Source organism: Arvicola amphibius, chromosome 11 (assembly GCF_903992535.2).
Source record: "Arvicola amphibius chromosome 11, mArvAmp1.2, whole genome shotgun sequence".
Classification (NCBI taxonomy): domain Eukaryota; kingdom Metazoa; phylum Chordata; class Mammalia; order Rodentia; family Cricetidae; genus Arvicola; species Arvicola amphibius.
In genome coordinates this window covers 2,660,779-2,683,745 of record NC_052057.2, presented here as the reverse complement: position 1 = coordinate 2,683,745, position 22,967 = coordinate 2,660,779, and the positions used below count along the sequence as shown (strand labels likewise).

The following is a 22,967-nucleotide window of genomic DNA, read 5'->3' as shown; positions in this document are numbered from 1 at the left end:
TCCACCCCCTCAGCCAGCGAGGGGTTCCCACAGTACCGCAGAAGGACCTCAGGGAATCCCCGGCCCATGGCTGAGTTGGGGAGTCCCCTCTCCCACAGAACTACACATGACAATCCTTGTGCCAATCTTATTGCTTCTTTCTAGCTCCCAGCTGCCTCCGGCCGCGGCCTGCCCCAGTACCATCCAAGTTCCTGACACCCTGAGTCATTGGGTGGGGCTGAGGGAGGAGGGAGATGCGGGAACACAGAAGTTCCCTTCAGTGTGAGTGGTTCCTGTATTGATTGGGCCCACCCCATTTTCTCAGAGTTCTTAGAACACTTCCAACTTCTTCTTCCTATCCTTTTACACCCTAACATTCTCCCCACCCCAGCCCCTCGTACACACACACAGTCTCAGCCCTGCCACATGCCACAGCAGACAGCCTGGGCATACACATTGCTCTGTATTATGAGTGGCCGCTCCCACCCAATAATGGAGCCTTTCTGTTATCAGGCCAATGTTTTCTGCCAGACACACATCCTTTATAACAAATGGCTTGAGAAAGGTCCTCAGTTCTCTGCTGGAAGCTACCGTGCCACAGCCTAACCCACCTGCTCACCAGTGTGCCACGGCAGGCTGGACACCGGTCTCACACTGACACAACTAGATACTATATGAAGAGAATATGGCAAGCTTAGTCTGAGAAAACCCTGAGCTGGTGATGACAGGAAAGACTGAACAACTTTCACCTCCCAGCTCCTACCGACTGCTTGACCCACAAGATCACCTCTGCCTCTCATTATTTAATCGTCAACAAAGGTAATTTAGCAACGTGATTCCTCAGATGTCTCACGCTAGACCAGCGCTCTCAAGCTGCAGCCTGCATCAGAATCACCCAGAGGGCTCCTTAACACAGATGGCTGGGCCTCTCCCCTGGAGCTTCTGACTCAGTAGGCCTGGGTGGGGTCTGAGAACTCAGCTGTCTAACAAGTTCCCAGGTAACGCTGAGTCTGCAGGAGGGACCGCACTGGAGAAGCACTACCTTGGGTGGCTCACCCCATACCTGGTCCCAGTTACTCACTTGCTGCTGGCTCCCCACTCTCGAGGTCCCTGTTCCCTCTCGGGCAAAGCTCCGGTTGTGGTCAATGACCATAACTCCCTTGTGACTAAACCCCAGGCCAGTAAGGGGCCGTTACAGGCACAGATCCACCATGAGTGTCTTGGGAGATTCAAGAATGGGGGCTTAAGGATGCTACTGAGAAAGGCACCATTTGGGGATTATTTGAACCTGCCCTTCTGGAAGGGTTCTGCAGATCTGCAAATGTGAGCACAGCAAGACAAGCAGGTAGGAAACCTGCTGAGTCGACCAGCCCAGAGTCATCCTGCCCGGCTTCTGGCTAGGTGACATGATGCTTGCTTTACTGTTGAAGCTGGCTGAGTCAGGGTTTTCTGCTCCTTGCTGTTGAAAATAATCACAAAGCAAAGCAAGCCAACAGGACAGCTTATCTGGACACAGCACGATGACATGTGGTTTACAAAGTCTGGGTGCGCTACGATACCACGTTTAAATTTTCCAGATTATTTCAAATGGTCACACAAGAATGTTCATGAAGGATTAAAATTTTGCAAGAGCATAAAACCGAAGTTCTGATCCAGCGCGTGGTAGCATGGTAAAAGATCCAACTCTGAGACTGTCTGAAGAGCCAGGTTTATCACATTTTCCCGGGGTTTTGCTAGGAACTACAAGCAATAAAGAATGGAATCACTTCCTCATTTAATCCTGGACATGGTTTCTTCCCACAGGAGCATGCTGTCATTATCCAAGTGGGAAAATGGTTTCCAACCTATTTTCCTTTGTATTCAACGCCAGGGTAGACTGGTACACACAGAGAGGGCACACAGGACACACATCTGTCTGTACTTTACAGATCTGCAACCTTATTTTACCATTACAGATATCTATCCTCATCAATAAAATAAGAATACTACCACACAGCCACCTGGTCATCTAAGGACAACACACCTGAGAGCAATCTGTAAACCACAGGTACAATACCAGGGCAAATACTTAAATTCAGTATGAACTGGATTTAACTTGACCTGATTAAAAAAAAACAAAAAATTAATGATGAGCCCAGAAGACTTCCCCCAAAACTCCTACTGGGCGCAGCTGTCTTAGGATCGTCTGGTTGGCTCTGTTTGCACAGCAAGGGCACTTGTTCTGTTCAGAGGCCATACAATGGCTGAGCTCCACTAAAGCCAACCCTGCGTGCGAGTTGCAAATGCAGCAGTGGGGATCTCAGAGCATCTCCCCTATAGGAGACTAGTCTGGCAGTGGCAGTGGTATGTCCCTCAGAGCTACTATCTCTGAACAGAATACAGAGACGGAGGCTGGGGGAGTAGGAATGGCTCTAAACCTGTTTCTCAAGCTCATGAAGGTTCACCTTAGAGAGGAAAACACCAAGAAGTAGATAAGGACACCTTCTAGAATAGGAGTAATCTTTAAGAATTGAAAATTCTCAGTTTTTTTATGTGTATGGGTGTTTTATCTGCGTATATCTGTGCCTGGTGTCCACTGGAACTGGACTTAAGATGATTATCCGTGACCGTATGGGTGCTGAGACTCAAACCCAGGTCTTCAGGAAGAGAAGCCCAAGCACTTAACCACAGTATCTGTGACACACTCTCTAGACTACCACAGAAATTATTTGTGACACATTCTTTTCCTATGGCATGTGCGAGTGTGTGTGTGTGTGTGTGTGTGGTGTGTGTGTGTGAACTGGGGGGGAGGGTCCAGGCACTATTACTCTAGAGTCAGATTTCACATGTGCAAAACTTAACAGCAAACTAATAATTTGATGACAATTCATTTAAAAGAGTAACAAGCTCCCAGGAGACCCCATATTCCTAATGCTGGTGTTCCTAGACAGAAAACGCTGCCTGGGGAAATTATTTTAAGTACTGAAATCCCAGCTGTGCTGTTATCTTAAGTAACAAGAAGTCTAGAACACCTTGACAGAATTAACCAATACTGCCACAGTGGTGTCAAGACACCTCTACAATTCGGGTCTCCGTGTCTCACAGGTCATTGTAACAGTGTAGAGCAATTCAAATCACAATGCCCGCCATAGAACAGCAGCCTAACACCACTAAATCAGCTCAGAGCTTTTTAGATCCATGATTTCCCTAAGAAATTAAAACGTGGGTTCGCAAGGCTTAAAGGCCCAGTGTCTCCCTGTCTCACAGCTGTCCCTTGGCTCTTGTCCCAGGTTCACTCACTTCTCCGAGTCTTCCTATGCGTGTTTCGTTTGGATGGGCACATCTTCCTGGGCTGCGCCTCTGCCTGGCTGTCTCTGCCGAATGCCCATCTACTAAATGGGCTCCATGAAGTGATTCTGCAGCTGAACCTGGAGCAATAATCAGCCAGCCGCAGAGGTGCGCGCAGAATGCCCTTTACCTGAGATGAGTGACTTCTTTAAAGGCTGCCCCATCCAGAGGAAGTAACAGTGTGGTTCCGCCTGGACCAGCTCGTATACACACACACACACACACACACACACACACACACACGCACGCACGCACGCACACACGCACACACACGCACGCACGCACACACACATACGCACACACCTCTCATGCTGTGAGCCCCTCGCTCACTCTCCAGTGAGCGAGGCATTAAAGGGGCTCGCCTATTTTTTATTTTAGACTAACACTTAGCAATTCCTGAAGGACTGAAAAATTATTTGAGTCCTTGGGAGGCAGAGGGAAGAGGATCTCAGTGAGTTCAAGGACAGCCTGGTCTATAGAGCAAGTTCCAGGAAGCCAGGACTGTTATGCAGAGAAACCCTGTCTCGAATAAATAAATAAATAAATAAATAAATAAATAAATAAATAAATAAATAAATAAATAAATAAAATTATTTTATATGACCCTAATGAAGGTTCAAGTAGTTAATATTAACATACAAATGCACACAAAACTTGCCACGGCAAGAGTCTGTAAAAGTTTATTTAAATATCTTTTAAAAAAGTCAAATCAAAGTCTGCTAGTTACAGTGTATTATTTTTCTAATTTATTTCAATTAAAGCTAAATAATTATATAAATTGACTGCAGCTTTGCTGATGTGGGATTCCCCTCCGGGTGCTAGGAATATGTTCTCCAGGAATGAAAGCGGAGTCTCGTTTACACTTGGCTAACGTCTTCACAACACAAATTTAAGAACTATTTTTAAAGTATTTTGTGGTTAGAGAACTTTTAATGTATACCATGAGCACCGTTAGAAAGCCTGTACTTTATGAAGAAAACCTAAATGACAAGACTGATTGCAGCCAAAGACAACCCTCTGAGAATGTTAAAGCTAGAAAGACCATAGCTAAACACATTCATCCTGCACCCTCTCCGGTAACCCAGCCCTGTAAGAGGCACCAAGGGACTTTATATTGACAGCACCTGATCGACAGTCTCCCGTCACATGTGACACCTGCAGTGGGCTCGATGTGAAGCCACAACCCCAGCACAGGCACTGGTGCCGCGGCTCTCACAGCAATGACTGACTGCGGACTTGGTTATGGAGAACACGCAACTGAGTTAAAAGATGACTACTCAATAGCACCATCTTGCAGCATAGCATCTAGCAGCTTTTCAACTCGGGATCGGTGACTGAGTCTGGAACTAGGGAATCAACAGAAGGAGTACCAGGTTGGACCTCGGGTACCACAAAAGGTAATTTCCACAAAGGAGCAAGCACCCTGTGCTAATCCTAATGTCAGCAAGGTTCAGGGAGGCAGCCAGGGTGAGGGAAGGCTGAAGGGAAGGGCGGAGAGGACACAGTCATATGGCTAAGAGAAAACGGGAATGTGGGGAAGGACTGAAAAGGTAGACAAGACCCTCAATCACAAAATGACCTTCTGTGCTGTGCCACACTTGGGAGTCTGCACTCTATCCAGTAATACTGTAACCCAAATAGGCTGATCTCAAGGAGGGATTCAGTGCATGCCTGGGATGGGAATGTGAAGACCTGGCTGGACAGATGCAGAGGACTCTCTGGAGATGACTCCGGCTTCTGAGAGGGTATGAGGAGTAAAGGGGCCCTCCCTGCCTCCCTCCCTCTGGACCTCGCTGTACACAGCATGCTGACATGACTCTTAGCTCAGGGTGCTTGCTCTTTTCCCCCAGGACCTGATGCTGGAGAAGAGCCCAGGAAGAGTCCAGGAGCTCAGTTTGGACACGCTAGCTTTGAAGACCCAAAGACCACAGGAAGATACTGGTGGACACTAGGTCAGAGTTCTGGGCAGAAGGTACAATCTGCTTGCCATACTCTATGTAGTATTTATATATTATATAGGTTATATATACTCTATACAGAATATGTAATCTTCTCATATGTATCATACAGAAACTCAAGAGCAAGTGCTTCCATCAACAACTGTGCCTCTTAGCTGCGGAGGGCCACCAGGAGTGTCCCAACTTCTGATGTCCCCACTTCAGGATCCGCCTTTAACTGACCGACATTAAACTGTTTTTGCTGCTCTTCCTTAGCAGATAAAAATGCATTCTGAGCTGGGAAGTGGTGACCCACACCTTTAATCCCATCACTCGGGAGGCAGAGGCAGGGGCAGGCCAATCTCTGTGAGTCTACAGCCTGGTTTTCAGAGAAAGTTCCAGGACCCTGCCTTAAACACCCCCTAAAAAAAATACATTCTGAAGTTCAAAAGGGACTGGGTTGCGCTCAGTGGTAGAGTACTGGTCTATAGTATGTAGAGGCCTGGGTTCTACCCTCAGCATGGTACAAATTAACACTAATGGAGAACATTATATAGACACTGTACTTAGCCAGGCAGTGATTGTGATTTCTACAATCATTTTCAAAGCTAAAATAACATTATTCATTCCTTAGCAATACTTCAACTTTTCTGATCCTATTAGACACTACCATGCTCCAAAAAGGCTTACCCCAGAGCCGTGTGCTCAGGGAGCCAGCTCAGCTTCCCGGAGAGCATTTACTCAAGTACGAGCTGGAGTCACTCAGGTTTGCTCCCTCTCATCAGAATCTCCCAAAGCAATCTCCTTTTCTCAGCAAAGGAGTAGATTGCTGCGGATATCTGAGAACACCCAGGAGGAAAGGAGGGATGGGGAGGCGAGAAGGAAGACGGCCTTCAAATAGTGCCTTCCTGGCTTGCAACCAAACACAATTACAGAGCTGCCACAGAAGATGATGTCGCAATAACACAGTCTTCACCAAGGCCAGTAGCACTGACAGCTTCCTCAGCTGCGGTGAGTGTGAGGTAACAGGCCACAGAGGCCCCACGGCCAGCGTCAGAAGTGGTCCTGGTCAGGCCCCACAGCAGGCAGCCTCGGCTGGTGGAACACTGACATTTTACCGTCTAGATTCTCTCTAGACAGGCAGATCCACGGCAGCGCCAATCACGCTTTCTCAAAGCCCAGACTGCTGTACGGCCAAGTTCATGACTCTAGTCTCGAGCTGCCATAGGTGTAGCTGCTCTAGGACATCTTGACAGAACGCACGGTTTTGTTGAGCTGGCCATGGGAGCTCCACTGACTTCCAGTTCGTCTCCTCATTAAACGCTAGCACTGTGATATCATTCATAAAATTATAAAAAAGTAATTAAGAGGTGTAACACGATATGAATGGCTTCTCAGTGAAGACTGAGTATGAACGGTACTAAAACAGAAGGAAACCCGGTGCTGGGCTGTATCTCAGAGCACAGTCACACGAGTTACTAAATAAACAGGAGGGGCACAAATCTACACAGACAATTCAAGCAACCTGGGTTGATGTAGCTTAATTCTACGTAATAAATTTCCCCCAAAGAACACAGTGTGAGGGAGGTGGTGTGATGAGCCCCGGCAGGGAGACCTGACAGACAGAACGGTGACCTGGTGACCCAAGTCAGAATCAAAGGCGAGCTTAGTGGTGGAGGCTCACGCCTTTAACCCCAGCGCTTGGGAGGCAGAGGCAGCCCGGTCTACAGAGTGAGTTCCAGGACAGCCAAAGCTATAAAGAGAAACCCTGTCTAGAAAAAAAAAAAAAAGGAAGAAAAAAAGAAAGAAAAGAAAGGGTTCAGAATCCAAGGAGAAGCTGATGCACGCATACACCTTCCTTGCCATGACAAGACAGCAAAGCAGCCTGTCTGTGGCCTTCCTCCCCCACACTCCAGCCCATTCAAGCAGGGAAAAGTTATCAGACAAGCTAAAATCCAAGGACATTATACAAAATACCTGGCCTCCTCGCAAGGCCATCAAAATTTAGGAAAGTGATCAATGGAGAATCACCCACACCCAAGGAAACATGGCGACTAAACCTTCACATGTGACCCTGGACCTACAGCCCAGAAGCCCACGATCGCACTCAAAAGCAGAGGGTCCTTCCCGGGTGAGGGACTTTGGAACTGCCTTAAAGAATGCATAGGGTTAAAATCAGGTAATCAGTCTCCGTGCACACACGTGATGTAAGTGAACAACCAACTCGCTAAATCCCCACAGAGAAGAACCGCAGTCTGCGAAGAAGATGCTGAACGCCACTGTGGACTCAGCCCTGGAGAGGATATGAGGGAAACACTAACGGCGTCTAAATAAAGAAGAGAGCGTGGTCCGCAGTACGACAGCAACGCTGCCTTCACCAGAGCTTTAGACGATGCTAACCTGACAACAGCGTGTGCTGGGTGACAATCCTGCAAGGCCTCTCTCTGGACCTTTGTCATTCTCTTGTAAATCTTTATTCTAAAGCAAGTCTCGATGTATTTGGGCTTTGCCTTTGGTTTCCTAAGACAGAGGGCTTCAAACTGACGATGTTGCCAAGGATGACCTTGAACTCCCAAAACTCCAGCTTCTACCTCCCAAGCCAGCACTAGGGCTATAGGCAAATCTACCACGCCCCGTTCAAACACTTATTTTTTAAAGTCACAAGCTATTAAACTGGCGTGAGGAAGTTTTTAAAATCCACTGAACAATGACAATTCTGCCGTAGGTAAGTCAGTGAACACTTCATACATGGGTCAGTGACTAGTCACCCATCACCTAACACTGAGGGAATTCTTAGAGCTCCACACTCTACATTCTAGAAACGGACACAAAGAAGGTCTCTAGCAGGAGCCTTCCATCTGGGTCATAATATGATCTTCACACATCAGGAACAATCTCAATTCCGAAAAGCTGAACAGATAAAATAAACAAAAAGAAAAAACAGAGGGAGAAATCAGGTTAAAAAGCAAAGCAGCAGCTGGGAGCAAAATAACAGCAAAATACTGGAATAACGGCCACCGGCAACATGGAGGACAGTCCAGGCTGATCCAGCTGTGAGCCATGGGCTACTGAGGTTGACCTGAAGGGGAAGGCGCTTCTTAGGAAACAGAGAAGTCCTAAGGCTGTGTGTGTGTGTGTGTGTGTGTGTGTGTGTGTGTGTGTGTGCACAGCCGGGAACATACAGAACAGCAGGAAAAAGAACCTAACCCAGCATTCTTTTTACTGACAGACACTACACACAACACAAGGCAATGCGGGACTTGTTTGGTGTGCTCTGCTCAGCACTGGGCACAGAGTCTGACCTCGACAGAGGTTTCTAAACAAAAAGACAGGCATAAATACACCCCAGGAAAAACAAGGCTAAGGTGTGGCAAACAAGGGAGTATTGACAACAGTTTTTTGTATCATTTAAAAAAAATCAGATTAATTACTGGAGAACGTAGAGTCCACTGAGGTCAAAGAGAAAGGTATGTTACAGAGAACAGTAAACACATATACAGAGAGACATGTAGAAACCAATACATCCAGTGACGTAGGGATGCCCGCAGGCAGCGATCTGTCCCCTCTCTCCTTACCTCTGTTCTTGAGAAGGCTCCTCCATGTCCTCTTCAGAGTCACCCTGGCATGAAAGAACACCCATTAGCAACTGTCTCAAAGAAACACAGTCCCCAACGGTGGGAGGATGAGCAGCAGCGAATAACTAAGGTGACTGGCCCAGCCATCAGTGGAGATTGAGAACGGTGTTATACAGGGGGTCAGCGGTTAAAGGTGCTTACTGATCTTCCAGAAGACCCAAGTTTTGGTCCCAACACCAACATCAGTCAACCAACAAGCACCTGTAACTCTACCTCTTGGGGAAAAAAAACCCTCTTCTGGCCTCTGTGGGCATCCACATACCTGTATATCAACGACAGACACACACACACAAAATAAATCTTTTTGTTTAATGATGTCATAATGGCAATATAAAGCCATAAGTTGGAAATTGGTCTCTTAGACATTCACATTAAGTAAATAACCTACTGGTTTAAAACAGCCTAAACATAATTTCAAAACAAGTTAGATATCACTTCAAGAGCCTTTTTTTTAACATTTTAAGTTTAATCATAGAAGACACTAATCAAAATAATAAAATCTCTAAGTATAGAAAATATATTATTTAGCTGAGCATGGTGGCCTAGTCCGAGCACTAGAGAGGCAGAAGTAGGTGGAGTTAAGAGACCAGCATGGTGTACTTAAAGAGTTCAAGGCCAGTCAGACTGCACAGTGAGATCCTGTCTCACAATAAAAAAGTAATTTAAAGACAGGAAAGACATTGTATAGCTCATTGTATATTATATTGTATATTATATATTAATTGTATATTAATATACAATATACTATGACATCAATAAAAAGGCCACTAATTTTGTAAATTAAGCAAGCATCCCCTTCAAATACTATTCCATGTATTTCAGGAAGAAACATCAGCAGGGTGGACAAAGAGAAGCCAAGGCCAGCTAAGCCCCCCCCCCCCCAGTGCCCAGCCCACATTAACCCTGGGGGCATTACACTTCCAGAGTTCACTTCTGTTTGACTCTCCAGCTCCTCTCTCCAGTCCCTCTACTCCCAGTGCCGCTAACCCTCCAGTCCCTGTCTCTGGCCCTCTCAGCCCAGGGTCCCTTAACTACAGCTTCGGTGTACTGGGTGTGGAGAGGTGGCAGTGGCTAAGAGCCATTACTGTCTTCCAGAGGACCTGGGGTTGAGTTCCCACGTCAGGCAGTTCATAAAATCTTCAACGTGTTAACACAGACTAAGAGGACAAGGCCACTCTGCTCTTCTGTCCCCCTCACTGCAGATGTCCCATCCGTGCCCACCATTCTCCAAGGCCAAGTCTCACACCTCCCAGCCAAGCTCTGTTCCACACAGCGCCAAGCCTAGCAGCCGCAGGAAAGCCACTGCAGGCACGCGCACTGCTTACAACACGGTCTTACTTCCAAAAGCCAGGACCTACACCGTCTCGAGTTCCGCTCCCAGGTGAACATACACCCCAAGGTCAGCAGTGCCTGTAGAGAAGCTCCAGCTGGTTTTATTTAAAACCACCCCCCCTTCTGCTGAGGGCACCATCACAATGCCAAACCCTTTACTGCTCCTCTCTCTCCACCGCCAACTGGAAGTTCCGATCTGCACATTCTCCTCTGTCCTGCCCACTGGCCAACCACCAATATCCCCAAGGCTTGTTCTACAGGGGTGACATACTGGGCTTTTTGCTATGCTGACAGACGCACCTCCGTTCCATCCTACAAACATCACTGCGATACCCATCTTCGTCCACATCACTCCTTACCACCACCGTACGCCTAGCTTCCAGTGTCCCTGCTCGGGACAAAGGCTGAAGCAAGCAGGTGGAGAGTTCCCAGGCCAGCCTGGACTAACAGTGAGACCCTGTCTAAAAAACCAGAAGGTGCTGCAGAAGTTCCCAGTGTTCATGGGACTACTCCAAACTCTTTCAGGAGGGGTCTGTCCAGCACAGCCCTGACATACATCCCCTCCTTCTAGACCAGCAGGCTCTGGCTGTAATTTAAAATGTCTGAGTAAACGCCGGACTACTCAGACTACTCAGGGCTGGGTCCCTTCTGGCCTTAGGTCTCAAGTGACCCCTCGGGAGACACTGGCCTCTTCTCTCTGTTCTTAATTGTCAGCACTCAAAAGCTGTCCCAGGCTTTATCTCCTCAACAAAACCGAGCTCTCAAAGAAGATCAAATCCTCTCTATTCCTACCCGCCCCAGGGCCCCAGGGCCCTTCCACTGGCCATTCCCATCCCAGGCTGCTTTCTAGGGCTGCAAGTATCTTTTCAAAGTGGCGTCCATGGATGGCTTCAACTACAGCATTCCCATCACTGCCTCTCCCTGTCTGCGTACAACACGTGTGCCCTTCAGATAGACCGCATGGCTTAGAACTTTGTGTGTCTCTAACCATCCATGTGCCTCTGTTTAAATGGCAGGGTCCACACGGCAGGTGTTTTGGTTTACTGTACCACCATCCGCACCTGAAACGGTGTTTGGCCAGCAGGCTTCGTACAACCCAACTGTCTCTTAGATTCTATTAGTCCTCGGTATTTTTTGAAAACGTCTCACAAAACAGAACTTGTATTTCCCTCCAGCACAGGCACCATTACCACCACCACACGGTGCTCAGAGAGCACTGAGACACAACACAGCCAAAAGAGCTCAGGCTCGAGAGCTAAAAGCTTCCTAGGTTCAAATCCTCCCCTGCGACATCTTTTGCTTGTTTGTTTCTGGACACAGTTTCTCTGTGTAGCCTTGGCTGTCCTGGAGCTCGCTCTGTAGACCAGGCTGACCTCCAAATCACAGAGATCCACCTGCCTCTACCTCCTGGAATTAAAGGCCTGCGCCACCAATGCCCAGCACTTTTTTTTATCTTTTGATTTTCTGCTACTTTGTTATTGCAGCGAGTGACTTACTTAGCTGCACAGTACCTCACTGTCTTCAGCTATAACATCAGCCAACAACGCCTCACGCTCTGTAGGGTATGAATATAAAGATGATGCTGATAGTTCTCAACCCATATTAGTTATTATTTTTCAATGTTGACAGGAGATTAAGCCAAAAATAAACCTCTATGACAAAAAGATTTCCAAATACTAGTTAATGATTCACTGACCAGAGTTCCATGCTATTACATAATAATGTACCTGAGATTAAAACAAACAAACAGATGTTCACTGTCTTGTTTCTGGCTTCACTTTCTACCAATTTCTATTATACATACCCCCAAACTTAGAGGGAGAAATAAAGGAGTCATGGTATTTCTAAAGATCAGATCTTCTTCTTTATCCCTAAGTCAGAGGGGTTCAACTGTGCTGAGCCAATGCTTCGCGTCTGCATCAGGGCCCAGAGTCGGGCAGGCCCGTCCATCCCACCAAGGCCCCATGCGAGGTCCAACATCTCCATTTCCACTCTGTGGTGTTCAGGAGTGATTCCAGGCAGACTGGGAACCAACAGGACACAACAACAGGACAATGAACACTCGGGCGTTTCATCTGTAATCTTCAGGACTGAGTAACTTCATCAATAAGACAGTGGAGCTGACATCATGGTGACCACTGAACACCCACTACATAGGGAACACGGTGGCCAGAGCAGCGCTCTCAAACCTCAGCAGCCCAGACTCACGTATGGGAACCCAGCTGTGACAACATGGCACGGCACACACAAGCAAAGAAAAGCCAAACGGGACAAGAGATGCAGAAGGGAGACGATGGTGACAGCAGGAAACCCAAGAGTCACAAAGGACCTAGCCCTACGGGTGCCTCCATGTCATGGTTCACACCACAGACGACACACTGGGCTCAGCGGGTCCCAAAGGAGACCCAAAGGCCAGAGCAGATCAAGGGAACGCCACCCTCCATACACACGGACCACAAAGGTGCACAAAGCTTGCTATCCTACACAAATGCAGCTGCCACCAGAGCACCCATGAAAAGACAAGCGTGGTTTCTGTGCCATCACCAGGTGCACGTACTGCATAATCAGAGAACTCTAACGACAAAGCCTCTCGTTACGACTGATAATTTTCTATGTTACTATTCCAAACAATGTCCTAACAGGAGACTACATGACAAAAATATATAAATAGGGATGGGGGCATAATCCATTGCCCCTCTCAGGAGACAGACACCCCCACACGAATAACATCCATATCAGCTTAACCACAGAGTCCGTCACAGTGGGTTATCTGCCCTGGTGCAGCCCCTTCAGCAAGGGAAAGTGTTTGCGTTTTCCAGTGAGGGAGCTTATGAGTTGGCTATGAAACCACCAAGATGACAAGCTACCGGGATCACCGAGTTCAAAGAAGGTCATCCTCAGGAGCTCCTCTGAATTAGTATGAAAATACCCTGCTCTGCAGGTGAGAAAACTGGTAACGAAGACACGGTATGCTGGGCCCAGACACAGCCCAGTGACTAGAACATGTGTGTAGCCCATAAAAGGCCCTGGGTTTGATCTCCAGCAGCAGCAACAACAATAAAAGTGAATTAACAGGCTAAATAGTGGGAGAATTCATACCTAAACACTTAGAGACAAGAGGGTCTGGCAGCTTATAACAATTACTGAATGATGAGCAACAAGTTCTTAATCACTTAGAGTCCCACAAGAAAAAGTTAAAAGGAAAAAAACACTTCTGCATATAATCAGTATTGGGCAAATCCTTGAGCACATCTTAATGTTCAGCTCTCATTGACAACTTTCAGGTTCCAGAGGCCTTTTTTAGACTTCCTGAAAGGAAGGTGCAAAATTTACACAACACCTGTAAATATTCTCCAGACTCTTATGACATACACAAGGAAACCTTCTGAAAATAATTCTAAATTCCTTGAAAGAATCTCTTCTTCAGAACACTCTGTATCTAAGACTCAGGCATGGCTCATCCCTGCCCAGGCAGATGCCCAGTGGTACAGTGTCTAAAGGGCACTTCTAGAGAGATGATAGATGCAGAAAATTATAAATACTAGTCTCACTTCCGCCATAGCATGGATTAAAGTACCTTAGCTATCAAAGTCTACAAAGGTGTATTCGGGAACGACACCTTCTCAGTCATAACCATTTTTACAAACTACACTATGCACATGAAGTAAAGATCAAGCCAGAAACTGGGCATTTTATAAAATAACTTTTGAGCCTATAAATGAAGTAATGTTACCAAAGGCCTTGGCATTTGCATTTCAGGACCACAAAGACTATATCTTTCATGAAGGCAGAAACAATGTCTCTAATTTATTTTCTGCTTGGGTTGGCCTCCATCATGGCCCACTGAAGACATGGAGACTTCACCTGAGCTACACTGCAAAGGCTCATCTGGGCATCTTCGCCAGGGAAAGCCTGCTTCCCGGGAACACTTGGAGATGTTCTCATTTGGTAAACTGGTGGTTGGAGCCAGGTCCAAGGGAAGACACACAGTCCAGCAGCTCCAGCTAGCTCAGGGATCGAACAGGAGGACGGCTTGAGTGGAGGAATCTGAGGCAACACTGCAAGGCCTTATTTTAAAATAGTAATAATAATAAAAGAATAAAAACACCCGCAGCAGGGAGAGGTACAATGGCATGGCAGGAAAGTGCCACCAGCATCCAAGGGGCAGAGACCTGGAACGACATTCGGCATATGACCGCGAACAGCAAAGGCCCCCACCAGGAAGACTTCTCTGGCTCAAAGGCCACTCACACCACCAATCAGCAACTGATATTCACAAATATGACTATTCAAAGTAAATGCTGCCAAGTGCTTAGGGTGGTTCTTGGCTAAGGTTATGAATGATTTTTAATTCGGGTTTTGTTTTGTTGTTATTGGTGGTAGTGGTGCCCCCCCCCACTTTTCAAAGCAGATGTATTATTTAGAATTGAAGATTTAAAAAAATCCATTTGGTAATACAAAGACTACTTGCTGGTGGGGCTTCTTCTCCAAAAGTGGGTCTCCTGCAGCCTGCTGGCCTCCAGAAGAGATCTAGGAAATTGTCTTCTAAACAAAAACACCACCTCTCTGCCTGTCAGTTATTATTATTATCCCTGGCCAAATGAATATTCCAAATATCTCAAAACCAGTGCTGTCAAGGCTTCACATCAGAAGAAAGGTAAACCTGGAGAGTTCAAGAAGTTACAGCTCACGGCCCTGATTTTGATGCTGCCACCAGCATGGGAAATAATAAACACTTTGAAATTTACCATATGCGAGTTAATATTCTCTTATCATTCAACACTCCTCCCATCCCCAATGCATTTCGGGTCTCTACTGCACTACTGGTGAAAAAAAGTCTTCAAAATTGTGTTTAAATGGGCATCTTTTGCAAGTCAGTGGGAATTTCTTGCATAACTGAAACATTCTATGCAAGACAAAAGCTTTGCAATATCCATTGCAGTCTGAAGCCCTCTATGCTACAGATTCCCCCAATAAAACGATAGCAATTATTTTCCACATGTAATCATTATCTCATGGGGGGGGTGATAAAAACTTGAAATTCAGGTTCTTAAGTGGGTGTATTCTAACAGGAATTAAAGACACTTGGAGAAAATCCAACATTATACGCCTTTAAAGTCACTTCTTCATCCCAAAGCTACTTAGGCTAATGGTGAGCACCACTCACTAACGTTTATGAAATCAATATCCCCATTGTGTTCAACCCTCCAGCTACTTGCCATCCACACCACACCCGCTTGCCCAGACCCAAGTCCCCCGCCCACCCTGGACCACTAGCAGGCCAAAGAATCTGCCACTAGCCGGGCACAAGGCTGTGCAACACACAACCTGCTTCAAGTGGCCTGGGCACCCACCTTCTGACTCACAGCCCGTCACATGGCGCGGGAGGAGGCCGAAGGGCCACCGTTGCCAGGTGTTCAGGCTCCGCACGACCGTTTATTTGCCTTGCAAAGTGACCCGAACGCTCCTGGGCGACCGGGGGAAGGCCGGCTGCCTCCAGGCCTCTCCTCCCTCGCACGCCGGCACCCGCCCTGTCACCTGGTCCTCCTCACCTGAGTGGGCAGCAGGAGTTCCCCTTCTTCAGCCTGCCACAGCTCCACCACGTTCGGCAAGGGCTCAATCGCTGTACGGACACCAAAAAACACACCGCGTTTGTAATGCACGGAAAAGAGACGCTTCCTGTTTCCTCGCCCGTCCCCCCGTGCCACCCGCCTGCCCCAAACAAGTCTGCTTCTCCTCTCTCGCAGCGGAGGCCACCCCGAGGGGTGAACCGAGGATGCAAAGACAATGTCCAGCCGGTGTCCCCCGGGTCGAGGAGGTGAGGGCACGCGAGCGTGGTGTGGACCAGGGGGCGAGGCCGCCTCACTAGGCACGGCGATCCCCAGGCGACCGGGCTGAGGGGAAACAAAGCTGCAGGAAGCCGGGCGCGGCGAGGCACCCGCGCGCCACACAAAGCGGGGGATGCGCCCGGGGCGCAGGGGCCCGCGCACAAAGGCTCCGGGGCGCGCGCGGCTAGCGGTCCCCAAGCCCCGGGCTGCCCCGCTCCTGAGCCGGCCTAGGGCCGCCGAGGGGACGCTGCGGTCGCAGGGCTGCAGCAGCCCGTCTTCCCCATCGCCGAGCCGCCCGGGGTCCCCTTCCGCCGCGATCCCTCACAGATTTCAACAGTTCCCTTAAAAGAAAGGGGGGGCGGGGCGGCGAGGACTGCCAGCCCCGACGGCGGGCTGACCTTGTCCCTGAGCCCCTCCCGGACGGCAGCAGGACAGCAGGACCTGGAAGACGCCCAGCAGAAGGTTCGCCGCAGCGGCCGTGCGGCGGGAGGCGCCGGGCTGCGGCCGCCGGAGCCCCGCCATGCTGGTGCTCGCCGCGCTCGCTCGCTCGCTCGCTCGCAGCGCTCTCCTTCTCTGGCTCGCTGGCGCCGCGGCCGCCTCGCCGCGCCCCGGGCCCGCCCCCGCGCCCCGGCCCCGCCCCCGTCGCCGGCCCCGCCCCCCGCGGTGGTCCCGCCCCCGCAGCTGCCGGACCGCCGCTCGGCGCCCGCGCTCGGCTGGCTCCGGAGCGCGTGTGCTCCGTCCGCCGACGGAAGGGGGATGGAACGCGGCGGGCGGCAGCGCTGGGACGAGGACAATGCGAACGCTCGCGGCGCGGCGTGGCGCGCAGCACGTGCCCCAGGACCCCCGGCAGCCCACGGGAGAGGACATTCTCCTGAACGCTCAGGGGCTTCTCTTTGTGGGTGACATCCCTGTCGCGGTCGGGGGGGGGGGGGGGGGGGACGGTGACCCCGGGGGTGGGGTCCTGGGAATGAATGGTAGCCCAGCGCAAGGCCTGGAACAGGATATTAGTGGAAATAATGCTGTGGTTGTCAGGAAACGCGAGTGCAGCCGCATAGCTGCTGCCAGTTCTGCAGCGAGGATATCCGGTGGCTGCGAGGTCTGTAATTTAGAATCAAAAGCTGTCCCAACACCCGAGAGGCTGACCTCAGCGCCGCGTGGCGGTAATGCGCTCGGCACCCTCTGTGGAGACCGTCCAAGTCCTGACAGGTGGGAGAGCTTCGTCGTCGCTCAGACCTTCAGAGACCCTGCAAATGTCCCCACCTTCGGAATTAGACTGCAGAGCTAAGCCAGGCAGCTCAAAGTAGTGGAAGTGTATGGTCGCCCGCCCATTTCCAACGTTAGTAAGCAGTGTGAGTCACACTTGGAAATATATTTTCTGCCCCTGTGTTTTAAGTTGATTTGCTGCGTGCAGTAGACGTAGCTCATATGAAATTCAGAGAGTGAGCTCTCCGGTATAAAGAAGGGACGCGATGGTGCACACCTGTCTCCTTACATTGATCTAATGTTTAATTGCTTCTGGGGCCTTCCAGTCTAGACTATGGGAAAATGTCACATAGTGTCAGATGCTGGACAAGGACAAAACGAACGACAGACACTCGAGACTGTGAACCTAATCTCGCTGTCTGGATGTAACTCTAAATGAGGTTAAACCACCTGATTTCTTTACCAGGCTTAACATTTGATAAGAGGAAATGTCCGCATGAAAAAGTCCCTTTGCTTTGCCCGCCTTGAGCAACTCCAAGTGTGTCTTACTTTTTTTCCCAGGTTGCCTGGAAACATGCCTAGCAAGGATCTCCTGTGGCATCCCATTGTGATCTTTTCTCCTCCTCTGGGTTTATATTTGACTCCTGGACACTGAAATTACCTCATGGTGTTAAAGGGTCTCCGAAAAACCAAACAATATGCACCGGGCCGAGGGTGTAGCATGGCTAACACATGGGCTCTGGGCTCAACCTACAGCACTACAAAACCAGCACTTGTGCAGTTCACACTTGTTTTCGTTTGGTTCCTAAGTTCCCTCAAGGGCCTATTTATTTACCGGATGTTAATTCTAAATCTCCTGTGCTAAGGACGCAAGCACACCCTGACAGCAGGCTTGATTTGAAAGTCACAATGTAAAATTCCTCCAACTTTTAAATTACCTCTTTACTAATAAAAGCCCCACACTAACATGGTCCACACCGTCAAGGAGAACTATTTCAGACGGAGGAATATTGCTGCAGGCCCCATCTGAGTGTGCTCTCATTTATTCTCCTACCGAAGGCTTTCCGGGCCAGCCTGATATTTTCACGTTGGAGTCTTTATAAAGTTGACCGTTGCTCACCAAGCTGACAGTGTGTATCTGCAGCGCCATGGGGCTGGGTAGGATACAGGACCACACAGCTGTCTTCTTAGATAAATCGGACCCACTTAGTCTTCTCTGGAGGTATGGCTCATGCTGACTCATGAGCAACAGGAAAGTTATAACCCATTAAGCAGCTTCTGTGTTTTAAAGTTCTCCAAAGATGACACCTGGGCATTTGTGCTGTGTTTCTGGAACCCCCTTTGTCAACGGTGTCACAGACTATTAGAACTGAGAATCTGAGAAAAAAACTTTATTCTTTTTATTTAACTTTGAGGGTTTTTTTTTCTTCAGTTAAATCTACATCATAAGCTAGAAACAAAACAGAGCGAAAAACAGTTAACAACAGAAAACCCACCCTTAGCTCTGCCTGATGACCCCGGGCCTATCAATTCTGGCTCCTAGACACGCTAAGACATAAGGGGCTCTCAAGGCCATCCTGGGGCCACGGAGTCCATGCAAAGACGGCCCAGGTGATTTTGATTTTGTGAGACAGACTTTGTCTCAAAAGGAAAAAGGAAAAGCGGGCTGGGGACAAAGCTCAGCCGTAGAGCCCTCACCTCATCCACAAGACCCTGGCTTTAATACCCAGCAGCACGAAACTACAACAACAAAATCGTGCAGATGAAAAGCAAGTCTATACACACACTATATCCCAACACACCCTGTATCAAGTGGCTCACATGGTAACCCCCATCACCTAACCTCTAAGATGATCAGACACGCCAGCTCAGAGAGTGGCCGTGAAGACGGATGAGTAAGGCGAACATCTGGCAGGAGGTGCTCAATAAATGCTAGAAACCATGTTGCTGTTTATTCCCAGTGTGGAGGCATAGCACACCTATAAAGTGCTAAATTTGATATAAACACTTCAAACGCATAGATTACCAATTATATCATTTATCACTCAAACACTGGGACAGTTCTTGCACATGCAGCAGCCCTCTGCTGACCCATCTGTCCATCAGTGTTAGGCCCACCCTAAGGGAAGGAGACCAAGAGTTTCACTGTGCACCCCCACGGCCACTGGCATCCAAGCTTCCACTCTGGCTAGAAGGAGGTGTCCACATCAGTGTAGGAACCTACTCCTGGGATGCCCACTGCCCCCTTGACTCAAAGGCACTCTTTTTACTAAGACTTTTTTTTAGCATTATTTTTAGTATTTTGTTTTTTTCCAGTCAGGGTTTGTCTCTCTGTGTAGCCCTGACTGTCCTGGACCTCGCTCTGTAGACCACACTGGCCTCAGAACTCACAGAAACAGGCCTGCCTCTGCCTCCTAAGGACTGAGGTTAAAGGCGTGCACCACGACGCCCGGCTAGAATTGTTTTTACAGTTATTTATCTGTGTGGGTGTATGTGTGCACACTGCACATGTGGAAGTTAAAGAAAACCACAGGGCCATTCTTTCTTTCCACCATGTGGGCTCTAGGGCTTGAACTATGGGCCACGGAGCCATCAGGCTGAGAGGCAGCCGTCTTTGCCCGCTGAGCCACCTTGCTATATAACCTTGCCCCATTTCACCTCCTGAAGCTTCCAGGCTGTCTTTCAGGAAGGTCCTCACTAAATGCAAAAACTAGGTATTTTCTGGGTTTCTAGACTGTTAGGAATGAATACGTTTCTTTCTTTATAAATTACCCAGTCTGCAGTACTAGGTGGGAAGAGTAAAGAACAAAATAAAACATTATGCAATTTTCTTGACAGCCTCTTCCTCCCCTGCCCAACCTTTAAACCTGAACACCCTTCATGTCCCCCCATTGGACGTGCACAGCCCTGGGTCGCTACTGCCTATGAGAAGCTGAACACCCTTCATGTCCCCCCTATTGGAAGCACACAGCCCTGGGTCGCTACTGCCTATGGGATGAGTCTACACATGTCAGGCCAACTGGAAGCCCCACACTTAATGCTGCGCCTGCTTCCCATCCATAGCCCATTGTATTGTAAGCCTCGCAAACCTTACATGTCTCAACTTCTAATTCCAGCTGTCCAAATTCATTACTCCCTAGTCTTCCTAAGTTCAAGTTAATGGTACCACCATCTACCTAGTTCCTTGCACCAAAATCCAGGAATCCTATTTAATTCCTTTCCTTTATATCTTTTAAATTTATCAAAAATAAAAACCTCATGTGTCTACTTCTTCCAGAATGTTTTTCCACCATCTGTCTTCCCAGTACATGACCCCCAGTCTCTCATGCAGGTACCTGTAAGGTCGTTTACTGTTCTCTCTGCTCCTACCCATGCTCCTTAAACCTCAGTCGTACCGGAACCAGAATGGCCAATTCAAAATAGAGCTCATGCTACATGTAAAGCTCCCCAGTAGCTTCCTGTAGTAGAAACAATTTATATTCAAATAAAATTGTCCTGTAAGAACTATGAGAGATCTATCCCTGCCTACCTCTGACCACTTCTCCTGGCTTTTCCAGTAACCAGTGGTCTTTGTGTTCCGCGAGCCCACCAGTACTGAGTCCATCTTCGGATCTTTGTACTTTCTGTCTTCTTTTAAACTTTTTTTAAATTATACTTTATTTTATTCCTGGCTGTCCTGGAACTTACTATTTGGATCCGCCTGACCTCAAATTGAGAGCGATCCTGCAGTCAGTTCTCTTTCCACCATGTGGGTGCCCGGGGAACAAACACAGGTTGTCAGTCTTGGAAGCAAGCACCTTTTCCTGGGGGGCCTTCTCAGCAGCCCCCACTTTCCTCCTCCTCCTTTACTGAAATCCTTTGTCCTGACTGTCGCCTTTGACTCTTGAAACCCATCCCTTATGAAGTGCTGCTATGTTTGCTGGTATAGGGAGTGACCAAGAAAGAGGGGCTGATGCTGACCACGCTGAGCCCTAGTTTGAGGATGCCTGAACCAAGGACAGCATCTCATTCTACAGACTGACTCACTGACCAGTGGCTGAACCATGTGGCCAGGAACTATCTCCTGCAAGAGGAAGGCCTCCTTCTAATCTGTTGTTGGAAACTTTTGGTACCTATATGTCTTGTAGACTTCAGAAGAACTTGACAGAACTATCTCTGTGACCCTTATTTTATTTAGAAACAACAGATGAAAGGGGAAACATCCTTCAAACCATACCTCTTACTCATCCTACCACCCTGTCTCTTGAGAAAAAAGAGACAAGAACATAAACTAGGAACCTACTTTTTTTAAAGATCAGGTTTTACTTCTACTTGATAAAGGATATTTGTAGTAAATTTAGAAGACCCTTATGAAGACCCAGCTATAGTTGTTAAGCTTAAGGAACGAGCTGCACCTAGCTAAAAACTGGCCCACCCACGTGTCATTCCAGTGATAAATTACAGGCAAGGAATAACTCAGTAAAGATCTGTCATACATTTCTTTTGATTCTACACACATCTGAACACACAGGCCTGGCCCCTTGATGGACCTTTGTGTGTGCCGGCTCGTGGCCTACCGAGATAGTCATCTGTATAAGCCACTAAGATAGAAAATTCATTAACTAGCTTCACTCTGCGATCAATATTATCTACTTGGGGAATCAAAATGTATAGATCCCCCACTGCCATCCTTGCTTGTTTTTCTCCCTTATTCTTGGAAAAGATAAACTGACCAAGAGCAGCAAGAAAATGGAAGCAATATCTCGATAAGATGGTCTCGGGGAAACTATTCCTCCAGATCCTAGGTGAGACCTAGTCCTGCTCTGGGAAGCAGGGGTGCTACCTACTCTTTCAACTCCATCACCCTTTAACCTTAAGGACAAGAACTCAGCCGCTGCTCTGAGAAATGATGATAGAAATCCTCCTGAAGCATTCATGGCACGCCCTGCCCTGCCCTAAGCACTTCCAATAACCCCCATGGGATACAGGCTCTCCTGTTAATACCATTTTACACACGGGGAAATAGACGTCTTAGTCCGTCCGGGTTGCTCTATCAAAACACTTGACTGGATGGTTTTTAAATGGCACAGATTGGTCCCCCGCGATGCTGGAGGGAGGAGTCAACATGGATGCAGGGTCTGGTGAAGGCCTGAGGATGTTCTCTGAGGGCTCTGACCAGGCACTAATCCCTTTCATTGGAATTCCTCCCCCCCCCCCCCCCCCCCCCCGGTGTTAGTGATGTTCTCATCACTGTGGCAGATCTGCGGACTCCAGCTCCTAAGGCTCCACGGCATCCCAAACAGCAGCACCACCTGGGGAGCCTTGGGGGCATTGCCTATTCGGATCCTAATAACCCTCAGGACCTAGCCGCCTCTCAGAGGAGCCACAGCCCAGCACTACCACGAGTGAGTGAGAGAAGACTAACATTGGGCTCACGGCACAGATAAGAAAGCTGTCATAAGTCAGTAAGAGCAGAACTAGAACACAGAACAAGCTCTTCATGGATATTTTTGGACATTGCGGCAATGCCCCTAACATCCTCAAGTGAGTAGACGGTTAACGCGGCCACTGTTGAACAGTGACCGTTTGAATATGTGTCACCGGAGGAAGCCGGGTGTATAGCCCAGTGGCCTTGGTACCCTTGAGGCTCTGGGTTCAAAGTCAAGAACAACAACAACAAAAGGCATGTAACTGGAAATGCTAAACCAAAGAAACCATGGCCAGAAACGTAGCACCCTTTTTCAGAG

The 22,967-nt window shown here is 48.4% G+C and overlaps 1 protein-coding gene across 8 annotated transcripts in view; it reads right to left on the bottom strand.

Moving 5' to 3' along the window:
- Positions 1 to 16,601, bottom strand: part of Tmem131l (transmembrane 131 like) — a 125,792-nt gene extending 109,191 nt beyond the window's left edge. For all 8 annotated transcript variants that reach the window (XM_038347343.1, XM_038347345.1, XM_038347347.1 and 5 more), the window contains exons 1-3: positions 16,437 to 16,601; positions 15,763 to 15,833; positions 8,819 to 8,862 (exon numbers count right to left, since the gene is read on the bottom strand). In XM_038347343.1, coding sequence (XP_038203271.1) covers positions 8,819 to 8,862; positions 15,763 to 15,833; positions 16,437 to 16,560 — 239 coding nt within the window. In that variant the 5' untranslated portion in view covers positions 16,561 to 16,601. The remainder of the gene's footprint in view (positions 1 to 8,818; positions 8,863 to 15,762; positions 15,834 to 16,436) is intronic.
- Between the last annotated feature and the right edge of the window lie 6,366 nt (positions 16,602 to 22,967).